Source organism: Aphis gossypii, chromosome 1 (assembly GCF_020184175.1).
Source record: "Aphis gossypii isolate Hap1 chromosome 1, ASM2018417v2, whole genome shotgun sequence".
NCBI classification, from domain to species: Eukaryota; Metazoa; Arthropoda; class Insecta; order Hemiptera; family Aphididae; genus Aphis; species Aphis gossypii.
In genome coordinates, this window is record NC_065530.1 from 88,016,123 (window position 1) to 88,030,902 (window position 14,780).

The 14,780-nt window shown below is 26.3% G+C and overlaps 1 protein-coding gene across 2 annotated transcripts; it reads left to right on the plus strand.

The window, feature by feature from the left end:
- Positions 1 to 79: 79 nt before the first annotated feature.
- Positions 80 to 9,174, plus strand: LOC114129082 (ER membrane protein complex subunit 1). 2 transcript variants are annotated; one of them, XM_027993749.2, is made up of 16 exons: positions 80 to 451; positions 2,699 to 2,814; positions 2,871 to 3,192; positions 3,256 to 3,553; positions 4,421 to 4,622; positions 6,482 to 6,598; positions 6,695 to 6,718; positions 6,895 to 7,076; positions 7,145 to 7,318; positions 7,379 to 7,433; positions 7,533 to 7,759; positions 7,820 to 8,012; positions 8,063 to 8,260; positions 8,329 to 8,457; positions 8,553 to 8,777; positions 8,850 to 9,174. In XM_027993749.2, exons 1-16 carry the CDS (start codon positions 360 to 362, stop codon positions 9,008 to 9,010), a joined length of 2,715 nt encoding a protein of 904 aa, XP_027849550.2. In that variant the 5' UTR covers positions 80 to 359; the 3' UTR covers positions 9,011 to 9,174. The 2 variants fall into 2 exon arrangements, with proteins under 2 accessions (XP_027849550.2, XP_027849627.2); XM_027993826.2 differs by lacking the exon at positions 6,695 to 6,718.
- The last annotated feature ends 5,606 nt before the right edge of the window (positions 9,175 to 14,780 follow it).

The window sequence follows — 14,780 nt, forward strand, 5'->3', positions numbered from 1 at the left end:
AATAGTTATCTGGAAACTGATATGAACACGGAATATAGTTATCTGTGATATTAACGATTGTCGGTACTCGCCACTCGGTATCTCTTTTCTATGCTCGGTGTTCATTATTCTCGACTCCGGTTGTCATTAAAAATATTGGAGATAGCTAACTTGTAACTAAAAAGACTACCGAAAGGCTTGAGGCTTTATTGCTTTAATAATAATCAATAGCCATCATTGATTATAAAACAATTAAACATTTTTAATTTATTATCTACTGACTATTATATATTTAAACATTACTAATCGTGTAGTGTGCACCTACATTATTATCTATTGTTTTTTATGAATATGTATAATTTAAACTAAAAATAAAAAATATGGTTTCCAAATTTATATGTATCGTCTTATTCTCTTCATTTTTATTTACTGTCAACGGATTATACGAAGATCAAGCTGGAAAATTTGACTGGTAAGTATTATTCATGGTGTACTTAACTAGGTACCATACTAATTTATTTGTTCAAACCGTTGTGAATAAAAGCACACTAGGATGTTTGCACCTTAATAATAAAATTCATTAATCCAGTGCGCTTTCATTCTACACTAGTTTGGAGTTTGGACCAACAAATTTTTTATACAACTATTAAAACCGCTGTATTATTAAACTTCTTTTCAAAAATTAAATTCTTATCTAGTATTCTATTTATCATTCTAAGTGTCAAAATTATTATTTTCTTCCAGTGCAACATTCTAAACAAAAATCATTTACCTCGTCATTAAACTTAACTCCATAGCTTACAAACAAAAATTAATTTAATTAATCAATCCAAGTTATTAAACTAATATTATATTTTTAAATTGTTGAGATTTTTTTATACCATTTATGATAGAGATTCCCAACTAGGGTGCTTTAAAATTATTTGAGATGTAATTTTTAGAAAAAACTATTTACACTATTTCAACACAAATAAAAGATTTGTGTAAAATTAAAAGCCCAAGCGTCACATAAGTTCCATAAGTTACCTAATTTTTTTAATTTTGATAATCAAATATAATATATAATAATTAATCAGGCACATACATAAAAAAAAATGTTGGGGGTTCATAAAAAAATTTAAAATAATCAATGTTTATCGATGAATGATGATATAAATAAACAACACGACTATTAATTTTCGGGGCGGGGAGTTGAACCCCCAAAACACCCTTGTATACGTGCCTGTAATTAATAATTAAATATAAAAAATATAGTTGATGTTCAATGTTATAATTTGTTTTGTAAAATAAATATGTCTCTATACCTACTACTTTAGTTTATACTTGCATTTAACTAAATAAAACTAAAGTTACAAAATATAAATATAAATACATAATATATTACTATTGCATACTTAGTATAGAGTATAGGCCAGTGGTTCTCAATCTTTTTAGTACTGTGACCCAAATTTCCCTTTAAAAAATCTTTTGTGACCCACACTGTTTCACTTTTCAAAAAGTAGTAAAAAAAAAAAAAATTGTATTATATAAAAATGTTTACATTTTTATTAGGTACCTATTTAGTATGAATTATTATTTGTGACGTGTCGTGAGTCAAAAATGGTTTTGAACCGCCGAGTTATAAACTTCTGTTTTTTTAAAAGAGAACCCTTTTCTATAATAAATTATTTAACTAATATTTTTTCTGAATATTTAGATTTTTCAAAATCATATCTCAAATGATTAATTTTTGAGCTATTTAATTTTATGTACTAAGGACAATATAGCTGCATAGTAATGTTTTCGGATGATATGAAATTATGATAGTTTGACAATTTTAAAAATTAATATAAAACTTTTAACATTTATAATTTGTTAAAACTAAAAATAGTCAAAGTAGTATAAATACTACATCAAATATTATGTGTATAAAGTATATTTTTGTAAAGCCATTTTTAAGAACTATCATCCTTGGCAGTAGCGTAGCTAGGATTTTCTGAAGGAGGGTGTTAATTATAAACATTACATATTATATTATAATACGTATAAACTAAAACTTTTATTTTAATTAATTAATATGCATATTATTTTATATTTCATATTGTATTTACGATTTACCTATGTTCCTATTTTATTATTTATATATATATAATAATGTATATTGTAATATAATATAATATGTAATAACTAATAATAATGTAATATATGATACAGCTCAAGGGGAGTGTCATATCTACCAAACATTTCCCTTGTATACGGCACTGATCCTTGGTATAAATATTTCAATAACTGAGCAATCACTTGTACTAATTTTTAGTTTGGTATTTCAAAAAAATTATCAACTAAATAATTTATACTAAAAAAGAGGCGTTCTCATTTGAAAAACAGAAGTGCGTACTCCTTAAGTAGTATAAAAATTTTCAACAATTTGAAAATATGGTCATTAAATTTACTTAAAAATCCCAAAACTCAAAATCTAAATAAACTTGTAATTAAATAAAAAAATGTAGGTAAGCATGCTTAATGAATCACTTTATATATTAATTGTAATAAGTAGTTATATTTATTAGTACATATTAACCTGTTCATCAACTTGTAAATTTTCTTTAATTATTTATTAAATATTATTAACATTATCAGTCATTATCTTTATTCAACTATTTAATAGTTTTATATTATTCAAGTGCTTCTTAATGTACTTAAACAAAATCATAATTACTATTATAAATATCATTTTCAGGAAACAAAATTATGTTGGTGAAGTTAAATTTTCATCAATTGATGTTGATGTAACAACAAAAAGGTTATATGTCGCAACTAAGAAAAATGTTGTTGCTTCGTTAGCTATAGACACTGGTAAGTAATAAATAAATTACTTGTATGTATTTATTAATATGGTTAATTACATTTAGGTGATATTATTTGGAGACAAATTTTGGAAAAAGGCCCCGAAGGTAGTGTTGAACTAATCCATCCGACCAAATCTAAAATCATTACAGTTAGTGGAGTTGACATAGTCAAAGTGAGAGGATGGGATGTCAAAGATGGATATTTACATTTTGAATGGAGTACAGAGACTAATAACGTCCTGTATTTATTTGTTTTTAACGGACTTCTCCATAATGTATATTCATCAAATAATTTAATAGCTGTTGATACCTACCATCTAGAAACAGGTGTTAAAGGAAAAGCTACTTATACTTTCCCAGCACATTGGTTTAGTGGTTCTGATCGGTACTGTAATATATTAATGTGTTATGTGTTATACATATATGATTGTATTTTAAATATTTTTAGTTGTGCATTATCTTCTGGAAGTCTAGCCTGTTTTGATGTAGCTGGAAAGTTAAATATTGGATCATTAATAAAATCTAACAATGATCGTCTAAGTCTTGATATAATCGGAGATAAAATTGAGGCTATTCCTGGAAGCCTAATACCTGCGTTTATTATTACAAATAAAAATGTAGAAAAATTAGTTTATGTCAAAGAGAATACAATTCATGTACGATCTTTAACAAAAAGATCATCATCATTTATATATACATACATGGCTGACAGGCATATTTTATTACAAATTTCTTCACCTATGCAAGTATGTATTACATAATTTATGCAATTTTTTATAGATATTTAATTTAATTAACAACCATGTTAAAGTTTTTTTTTAATTATAAATTAATTAATAATAATTATATTCACTTATACTTTTTCTTAAGAGGATGCCACACTCACTCACATATGCTGTCTCCGTCTTACATACATACAACATAGCAAATTTTCATTCAGCAAAATCAATGTTATGCTGTTAACTTTAATAATAGAGTAAGTTTACCTATTATTAAACTCAATGGTATGAATATCATCTAGACAATCTCATAGACATTTATTGATATTTTAATTTTAAAGTGAGTTACGAGCATTTTAAAGTTAAAATATTTTACATAACTATATCTCATTTAAAAATTAAAATATCAATAAAAGCCTGTGAGATGTCCTATATAATATTATTATCTTTAAGTTTGATAATAGGTAAATTTACTCTTATTAGTAAAGCTAACAGCATAAAATTGATTCCGCTAAACGAAAATTTGCTATGTTATATGTATGTAAGACAGAGACAACACATGCGAGTGTGACATCCTCTAAAAAAATATAATATAAAAATGTATTTCATTATTTTATCAGTGTTTGTTTAATACTGAACTAAAATTATCACAATCTGTTAAAAAATTAGAATTATATTTTACAACCTCTTATAATATTAGTTTTAGTGGCTATTCACAGTATAACTTTTTTGTTTTCTAATCTAAGAATTTTAATTATTAATTATTGTGTAATTAGTTAAAGTTTCAAAAGATATTTAGTAACAAAATTCTTTATTTATTTTCATATTTCTTTGTACTTACTAATGTTTTATACAAAAAAAATCTTTTAATATTATTATTAATAATATTTTTAGGATACCATTGTAACAGAAGGATCAATATTGGAGGATTCTACTGTTATTGAAAGTTTGTCATCTAAAGAGTCAAAGAGTACTCTAAAAATTTCTAATCCAAAAATATCTTCTGCATTTTGTGGTCGTAGTAAAGCAAATACAGTTAACTGTGTCGCTTTAGTTTCAACACATGATCAATCATTAATGCTTCTTAAAATTCCAGGTAATTCAATTGTTCTATTATTATTATGTAATACCTATATAACATGATAATGTTTCATATAATATATCATATAAAATATGATTTATTTTACTATAAATGAATTATGATATTTATGAACTCCATATACCAGATACAAGTTTATAGCTCAGTTGGTGTACGTATCAGCTATTATTAATGTATGTAATTTATGTATACCATAGGTAGATTAGGGACAGATCGGCTCAGGGAAATTTGAAAATCTAGCAGTCACTATATTTTTTAATAGACAAACTTATATTAACAATACAACTTCTTTACAACTTTGGTTTGTACAATTTTTAAAATCAGTGACATAACTAATTTAACTTTTTTCTGTAAATTAAAATTATCTTGATGATTGGAAGAAATTTAGGGAAAGTTTGGAAACTAAGACTCTTTAACAGATTACTTAACCTAACCTACCAATTTAGCCTAAATCTGGGGCAACACATAGTGGTTGAACCCCTCAACAAATTCAAATTTTTTGATTTTAAATGCATCTGCCCTATACGCGTTCACATATACGTGGTTCAACCATGGTTTGCGTTCGACCACGTCATTGTCGCGGTTCAACCACTGTAGCTCAATTGCTATGTGTGGTATTGGTCTAAGTAATAACTGCTATACATATATATAGGTATGTTTAGGGAAAAAACTGAATTAGTTTATATTATCCAACTAATTTTTATTCGTTTATTTAACTAATAACTAACAAGAACATAAATAGTTACTTAACAACAAGCTTTACAAAAACATATATTTATTAATTTACTGCATTAATACTGTAACCACTAAATATAGCAATAATTATATATTAATGTATAATAAATAATATTACATAAATAATATAATTTTCACCAACCTAAAGAGATAAATCTTACCAACTCTCATAGCCGTCTTTGATATATATTATAATTTATCAAACTATTAATCTAAAATTTGGTTATTCATTTTAATGTTAACTTTGATAAATTTAAGTAAGTAATTAAAGATAAGTCCAGAGCACTAAGGATAATAGTTTATATTTAGTTAAAATTAAATTTTTCTTTGTTTTTTAATTTTTACATATGAAGATAGGAAAAAAATATATCTATGTACCCTCTAAAGAATAAATATAATTTAGTAAATAATCAGTAAGTCCAGTTACTGTTATTTTCCAATGAGTCAATAATTTATTTTTTGTTAAAATTAGGATGATTTTATTTAATGTTTTTAACCTGTAAAAAATGCTGAGCAAAAAACAGCATATAGTTTAATTAAAACTCCCATATTCAGATATTATGATAACATTGTTTAAATTATAGTTTTATAAAAAATAATTATATCATCTTCAATTTTTAAAATTTTTATTTTTAAGAAAGTTTACAAGTATGAAATAATTAAGGATTTATAAAAATTAAATACTCCAACACTCATAACTATCTTACAAATTTTCTAAAATAATACAAACTATTCTTAATAATTGTTGTGTTATAATAGGTAGTTATATCTTAATTTCAATATTGTTGTCATAATAAATATAGTACAGAAAGAAGTGTTTACTATATTTTATAAATTTTTATAAATTTCCTTAGATTTTGTTTGGTTTCCTAATTATAAAAAAGTTTTGAAATTTTTTGATTTTTACCATTCTAAAATACAAACTAGATCCAATTCACTATTCAAAACCATCTGTCAAATGTAAAGTGAAGTATTTTATCGTCTGCTAATCGTGTACACTGACAACAAAATTCACACTTAATAATTGCAAAATCAATATATTCATTGCTCCACTCGAAATCTAAAATATATTTGACTGTATATTTTATTTTATAATAACATAAAATATGCACATTAATTAGGTTCAATAAAATGGCATAGAGAAGAATCTTTAACTAATATTATAAATGTAGAGCTGGTGGATTTACCAGTTTCTGATATTGAAGCAGCAATTGAAAAGGAATTTGGAAACAAAGAATGTAAGTAATTTATACTTAGTCTAAATAATATAAAGTCATAATGAAAATTAATATACAAGTTATGTTTAAATATATTTATAAATGTTTGTGCTCAAGCATTTTTGGATCACAGTGTATCAAGTGAGTGATGAGTGATGTAAAGGTTTATTTGTACTTTGTAGTGTTGTAAAAGTTTGAATTTTTGTGTTCAAATATAATTGTTTTTTTTCTTTTAGTTTTTGTTATTTTTACATTTATTCTATATAATTACGTTATTTTTTGGTAAAAAAAAATGTTTATTATTGTATTTTATGTAGCTGGCGCTTTTAGTATGTTTGTTCGTCGTTTGTTCAGTCAATTACAACAATTACGCACTCTATTTGAAACTGTTCTGGGAATTATAGAAACCCCATCTGAAACGACAGGAACCAAAAGTAACCTAGTCCGGGATCAGTTTGGTTTACATAAAATTATTGTGGCTGTTACTAGTGCAGGAAAAGTAATTAAACTATGAAATACTTTAGTGTATAATAATAACCAAACGAATATTTTTTTCTAATATTTTAGATATTTGGTATTGATAATTTAAATGGTGAAATACTATGGACTGTTTTGTTGTGTGGTGTTGGAACATTTTATGAAAACAAGGTTAATGGATTACCATCAGCTCCTATGCATTTGCAAAGAAATTCAAAGCATTTATCATATTCACCAATGTGTACATTGTTGTTAAAAAGCGAAGTAATTATTTTTTATTATAGATATTACATAAAATTATTTTTAATCTTGTTATTATTTTAGGATTCAGAAAATACGGTTTTGTTTACATTTAATCCCATTAATGGTGAATCTAAAAGTATGTAACTTAACTGTCAATACTACATTATTAAAATTATTTATTCTTCATTAAAATTATAATTTTGTTAATTCTTGATTCTTGTTTTGGTTAATTTAGATGGTGTTACACAACTTCCATATAGAGTTGTACAAGCTGTTCCTCTTCCAATTTTGAATATTGAATCAGTCCGTAGTCTAATATTGTTTGACAGCTCCAATTCTCCTCATCTTTATCCTGCTGATGTACCATTATCTTCAAAACCACCCCCTGTTTACATATATATTGCTAACCCTACAAATGGCTTATTGCAAGGATTTACCGTTGATGTACCAATTTCTGGAAAGGTTAAACATTTCAGTAATACTTTTACAAAATTAAAATTATTTATATACATTTATTCTTAGGAGTTTTCTGCTAAAGAAGTTTGGAAAACACAATTTAACAAACCTACTCAAATTATTGCGATTGGCTCACGAGATGCTATGGAACATGTACATTCTCAGGGTAGAGTTCTGAGTGACAGAAGTGTTTTATACAAATATATTAATCCTAACATGGTGGCTATTTTAACATTGGCTCCTGATACAACACATAAAAGTATGTTGCATGTGTAAAAACTGTATTGTCTTTAACTTAATTGATTTTAGGTGTTTTGACGTTACATTTGTTGGATGCTGTTAGTGGTATAATTATTTATTCAGTTGTTCATAAACGAGCTACCTATCCTATACATTTAGTTCATTCTGAAAATTGGCTGTTATGTTCTTATTACAATGACAAAACTAGAAGAACTGAAATAGCGTCTTATGAGCTGTATGATGGGAATCAACTTTCAAATTCTACAGGTATCATGAAATACTTATTAATTTTATAATGTAACTGTAATTTATTTAATATTATGTATGTATTTCAGATTTTTCTTCTGTTGGAGGTAGTTTAATCCCTCCGATTGTAGAAAAGCAAGCTTACATTCTTCCTGGATTTTTACAAGCCATGAAACCAACTATCACTGAAAAAGGAATTACAAGCAAACATATATTAAGTAAGTTATATTGCTTTAATTTTTGCCATTGATTATAGATCTTAGTATTTAAAGTTAGCCTATACTGTAATCAAAAATAATGATAACATTTTCAGTGGCTACTACAACTGGTCATTTATTAGAAGTTCCTTGGGCATTTTTAGACCCTCGTAGACCATTAGGTGAACCTAAAGAAGAAGGAGCGATACCGTATATTCCTGAACTTCCAATGCTATCTGAATCTATGATCAATTATAACAAAAGTCTTATGCGAGTTGATGGCATATATACTACACCTAGCAGTCTAGAATCTACATGCTTGGTATTTGTTTACGGATTAGGTAATTTTATTGCTGTTATTATTTTTAGATAATTTATGCTATTCATTTAAATATTTACAACTTATTTTTTAGATCTATTTTATACAAGAGTTGCGCCTTCAAAAACGTTTGATGTACTGAAAGAAGATTTTGATTATTTAGTAATAATTATTGTTACCACAATTCTTTTAGTAAGTGCTTATGTAACAAAAAATCTTGCCTCACAAAAAGCATTAAAACAAGCATGGAAATAAATCAATACAAAAACATAATATCAAAAATATTAATTTAAATTTTTCATAATATTAAGGGATTTTGTTTTTGTATTTGTTTTTTTTTTTTTTTTGTAAAAACTTAATTTATTGTATAATATTAATGTTCAATTATAATAAATTAAATTGTGGGTTTAAAAAAAAAATTGGTATGTTTATTTTTTTGTGTGACCTTACGTTCTTCAAAAAATATTTTTTTGTACGAATTTATGATGTTTTAAAAACTATACTTTTTTAAAATTAAAAAATATGTATAAGCTTCAACAGCAGAGATCATTAGCTTATCTTATAATATTTTACTTAATTATACAAACAATTAGATAATAATGAAAAAGAAACTTTTAACATTTTATTTGTTTTAAATCTATTTCTCTATTTCAATACTCTGAAGAAATGAGATGAAATTTTTTGATTGGTAATAATGTGTAAAAATTCTTTGGTATATTGGGCTATTAGGACTATTATTATCTATCTTGTTCATTGGATTTGAAACCCATCATTTTATGTTTTACCATCAGTATCATAGTACCACTCCACATAAAGTTTATTTTGTATGATTTGTTTTTGTATAAGTTGTATAAGACTCTTAGACCTTAGTTGATTTATTATCATTTCTAATTTTTTTGCATTTAATGTGCTTTTAGTTTTTATATTGTTATTGTCATGTATGAGTTAAATTGCAATAGAAAGTTTTAAAGGCCACAGGGATAGCTAAACAGTTATATACCCCATTAGTATTAAAGCTATAAATGAATTAAATAGTAAATTGTAAAGCTCATAAACATCCATGTATAATAAGAACAAGGTAAGGATAACTAAAAATTAAATTTATTCATGCATTTACTATGTACAGACAATAGCACTTTTAATAAAAATATGTAGTTACCCTTTTTTGACTTATTCTTTGTTGGTACCTACTTAAGTAAGCTAGTGTTTTGTCACGAGTTCATATATACAAATTTTACTCTTGCTATATTTAATACTTTTATAACCAAACATGTCCTTGACATAACAATGAATTAGTGTTGCAACTAAAAGGATAGACTCTAGATCTAGATGTTTATCCCTGGAGTGTATCAAATTATAAAATTGATAAAAAATCAAAATTTCAATTGTTTCAATTGCATTATTTTATTGATAAGAAATAGTTGTAGATATAGGTATTTAGTTTTGTAATTTATATAAAAACAAAGATTAATACCTATTTATACAGATAGTATTTTATATTTTTGATCTTAAAACTGGTTGTTTATAAATATTTTTATGTAAAACGATATTAACTATGTAATACATTTGTAATTTGTGGTCTCTCACTCTCTCTTTACAGGATCACACACCTTAGGTACATAATACTGATCGTGAATTTATGATACTGCAACGAATAATCCAAAAATATTTAGAATAATCGTCCACAATCTTATTGAATAAATTCATAAAATTATTTGCCATCTTATTGAAATCAATTATCTCGTAAACTTTTTTAAATAAGTGTCGCCGAATAAGTCCAAATGTGTTGAGAAGTATACAAAATGACGCAAAATATTCAATTATTTTTGTCATGATTTACAAAAACGATTAGTTATTTGATATAATTTCCATGTTTAAAAATAAATTACCTATTATCGACATAGGTATTTTCTGTATTTTACATTACCAATTAAAATTAAATATTACCCATTATTTTTATTTTTTTAGATTCTGAACAAAATGATGAATGTATTGAATTTACAATGTTTTTTTTTTTTATGTGTTTGTGTAGAGCTTAACTAGTCAAAATAATGCTTCTATTTCAAACGTACGAGGGTGGTTACCGATGGCGAAATAAATATTTTTGGTGCATTATACAGGTCAAAAGTAACCATTTTCCAACAGTTTTCAAAAAAATCGAGAAAAAACAAAAAAAAGTAACGGAAAAACGGGCATTTTTACACAAAACCAGTTTTCGATCAAATCGATTTTTTTATATGCTTATAACACAAAAACTAATCACTGTAAATACTTGAAATATTTACCACAGGTTTATATAAGCGTTATCTATAAACAGTTAAATTTTCTAAATATTTTAACTTTGTTTGAGCTATTTAAAGACAATTGAAATTTCTGATTTTTCTGAGAATTTTTTTTTTTGAAGTGTCAAGAAAAAAAATTAGGTGCCCAAAAAAACTTGAAATTTTAATACAAGGTTCGCCTTATGAGTTATTCTTATTGTAGTTAAAAAAAAATCAAAAATCGTTAGTCACAATTTTTTTTTATATAATCGTTTACCTATAGTTTTACGAAATATGTCAAAATTGCGTAAATTTGCAAGCAATTTTGTAGTTGAAAAATCATAAAAAAATTTTGTGTTTATATCTAAGGTTACTTATGCCTTATATTGAGTTATATATACTCTTAACCACTTCCTCATAATATTTGACTTTTTAACTTTTATATCTTCCAAATTGTTAAATGACTTCTACCGATTAAATGTGCAAACTAATTAACTTGAGTTCTAAGCTTCCAAACCTCACAATCACAAACGTTATTTGTAGTGTGCTTCAGTGTTTGAATATTTGTATATAATAGATTATAGATACCAAGGGCGTGCTCACGGGGGGATGAGAATGTATCTACAGTAGCAGGGCGAGGTAAAATTTATATGTGGGCGAAGTAGACTTAAAAAGGCCCTTTTTAAATTTTTTTTGGTAAACATTATTTAAGTAAGAAAGAACGCGAGGCCCTTTGAAGTGCAAGGCCGTAGGCAATGGCCCACACCGCCCACACTTAGCGCTGCTACCGAGGGTGTCATATCCCCCCCATGAACTTTTTTTCTTATGCATTTCTATTTTTTTTGTCTATGACAATCAACAAAACAAAATACAATTCATCTACTCATCCCTCCCCCCATTGGAAAAAGCTGAGCACGCCCCTGATAGATACATTACATTATTATTGTCTTTTTTTACTTAATTTGTATCCATTATTCGTATTTATACATTATACATATTTTAATCGTCCATCCTGATTTATAGAATTATAATTAAAGGGAACGTAAAATTAAACTTATAATATTCCATATCCTTTCCACTCTAACTACTGATATACCTAACTTGTAACTTTATGTGGCACTTTATTATACCAACCTATATTGGTTGAAATAATAAGCTCAAAACACTCTCTGAGACCCGTTTCAAAGAATCTATTATTAAAACTTTTATTGAAATCGATTCAATAGTTTTTGAGACAAGCTCGTTCAAGAATACACTCTTCATTTTTTAAATATATTAGTATAAATTCATAAAAAAATTAAACTATAAACACTTGGATAGGTCCTAAACTTTAATCGAAAAAATGTGTATTCATTCATTTTAATTTCATGAAATATGTTAGACCATTGAATCATTAATCGACAATGTAGGGATCCCATATTTTGTCTGCGAGCATTAATGTAAGAAACTAGAAAAAACTTAAATTAGAGCCCCTTTATGACTTCATTAAAAGTGATTTTTCAGGGGCCACTCGTATAGCTAGTTGCGACCGAGTACTGATTATTACCTATATATGGCCTATACGGCCATATAGGCTACAAGTTAAATGTTGTGCAACGAAGCAAGCCTGATAAAATAGATCAAAACATCTATTTTGTCATGTGGTGCAGCAAGCAACGAATAGTAATGTATTCTAATTCTAATGTGGTCGTTTACGGCGGACAACGTTCAACGTGGCACGTATAATATGATTATAGTTGACACACGTGTACAAGAAATCGGAAACCCGTTTTCCGGGTAGGTACCTATTTTAAGAATACAGGGTCATTGCGGCGTAGTCATATTCATATTCATGTCAATACTCAATAATAGTATGAATCCAACTGGGCACAAGGTCGCGAGGGCGTATATTTAATATGTATAGGTATACCTTAATACTTGCACTGTCCGGGTGTAACCTGCAGTGCACACCCTTCTCAACATAATATTACTTTGTGAAAACGTATAGTTTACGGTTTCATTTTATCAATTAGTAAATAACCTAACACAGTCAGTAAAATTTTATAAATATAATGAAAAAATAATTATACAGTTAACTATCGAGTATAGAGTGCGATTTCGTCAACTATATATACACACCCAAAATATTGTAAAAAGTTGTACCTTAAGAGGACGCAACACCCGCATGTGTTGTCTCCGTCTTACAAGTGCGTAATATAGCAAATTTTCACTCAACAGATCACTTTTAGCTCCAAAAAATTAGAGTAAATCGACTTATTATGAAACTTGATGGTAAGAACATCATTTGTGTTTATATGTTGGTTTTTACAATTATCCTGTATTCAGTTTTTAAGCGAGTTCACATACGTATAACTTGCTAAAAAATTGAACTATCGTAAAAAACCAACATACAAACACAGATAATGTTCTTATCATTAAGTTTCATAATATAGGTCTATTCACTCTAATTTTTAAACTAACGGAGCCAAACGTGATCTACTGAGCATATACATTTACTATATATTATGCTAGGTAGGTATACACTTGTAAGACGGAGACAACATATGTGGGTGTTGCGTCCTCTTATTTGCGAACCCAACTCGCAAGTTACCAAGATATTATTTTAACAGTACAATTATTATTCACTAAATATTCAGCAATTCATTGTCTATTTTATACATGAAAATTTAATCCTGCACGCGCATTTCATTTACTCAGTTTAATTATTAAAATTAAATTAAAATTTGTTATTATAATAATTAATAGTGGATCGAAAACCACGTCTAGCGCATAACACACTATATGATCTGTAACCACATTGGTCTTTACAATAAATAATAAATGGAACTTAAGTAAAAAAATCCAAGGAAAAAATATCCGACGGACATAATAATGTAGGTAAATTTAAAAATGTAGAAAAACGTTTTTAAAAATAAACACAAACATTTTAAAACATTAATAAATCCAAATAATATAAATATATTTTCTAATAAAATTAAATTCAATATTAAATTATAAAATTGCAAGGATAGAAAATTTTTTTATAAAAATAAAAAGATTTACATACATTTTGTGAGTTGATTTTGTTCATATTTATTTAAACATTCGGTACTTTTTTATTCTCTTTTCCGAAATCTCTCCCTGATCCTCCCCGAAGTTGAACAAATATTGGACATGAAAATGCAGCAGACGACTGACGAAACTAAAGTTGCACAGCGTAAATTGGGTATAAGTACTATTATGTACAACTGAACATCTGGATCTTCACAAATCACAAATACATTAAAACAACTCTGTGAGAAATACGACGATGACAGTATGAATATTCTAATGTTTTGAATGTTATTGCTAATATTATTTAAAAATAATACATGTCATTAAATTATTTTATAAAAATAAAATAAAATTTTCTATTTATAAAAACGTTTTTCTAATATTTAAAAATTAGAGTACCTATCTAGTCTTTTAATTTATGTCATTAAATTATTTAAACTTTCAACTTATATATTTTATTTCATATTAGGTATTTGACTATAGCGATTATAATGTTTGTGAAGTATATTTTACGATATTATTGCTATTAATGCTATTTATTTTACTATTAAAAGCAGGTACGGTGTATCTAGATAGAATTAAAATAATTGTACAAGTAAATTTTATAATTTAATATTCGAGCTAATTTTATTAGAAAATAAAGTGTTTCAAATTTGGATAGGATATTTTGATAGATTACCATTAATATGTATACACTATACTTTATAGGAATGAATATGAGATGGCACAAG

What these genes read in the sequence shown, in the direction of transcription:
- LOC114129082 (XM_027993749.2), top strand. Translation starts at nt 360, where the DNA reads ATGGTTTCCAAATTTATATGTATCGTCTTATTCTCTTCATTTTTATTT. An exon ending in TCAACTTTCAAATTCTACAG is followed by an intron (nt 8,261 to 8,328) that starts GTATCATGAAAT and finishes TATGTATTTCAG; the next exon opens with ATTTTTCTTCTGTTGGAGGT. An exon ending in TACAAGCAAACATATATTAA is followed by an intron (nt 8,458 to 8,552) that starts GTAAGTTATATT and finishes TAACATTTTCAG; the next exon opens with TGGCTACTACAACTGGTCAT.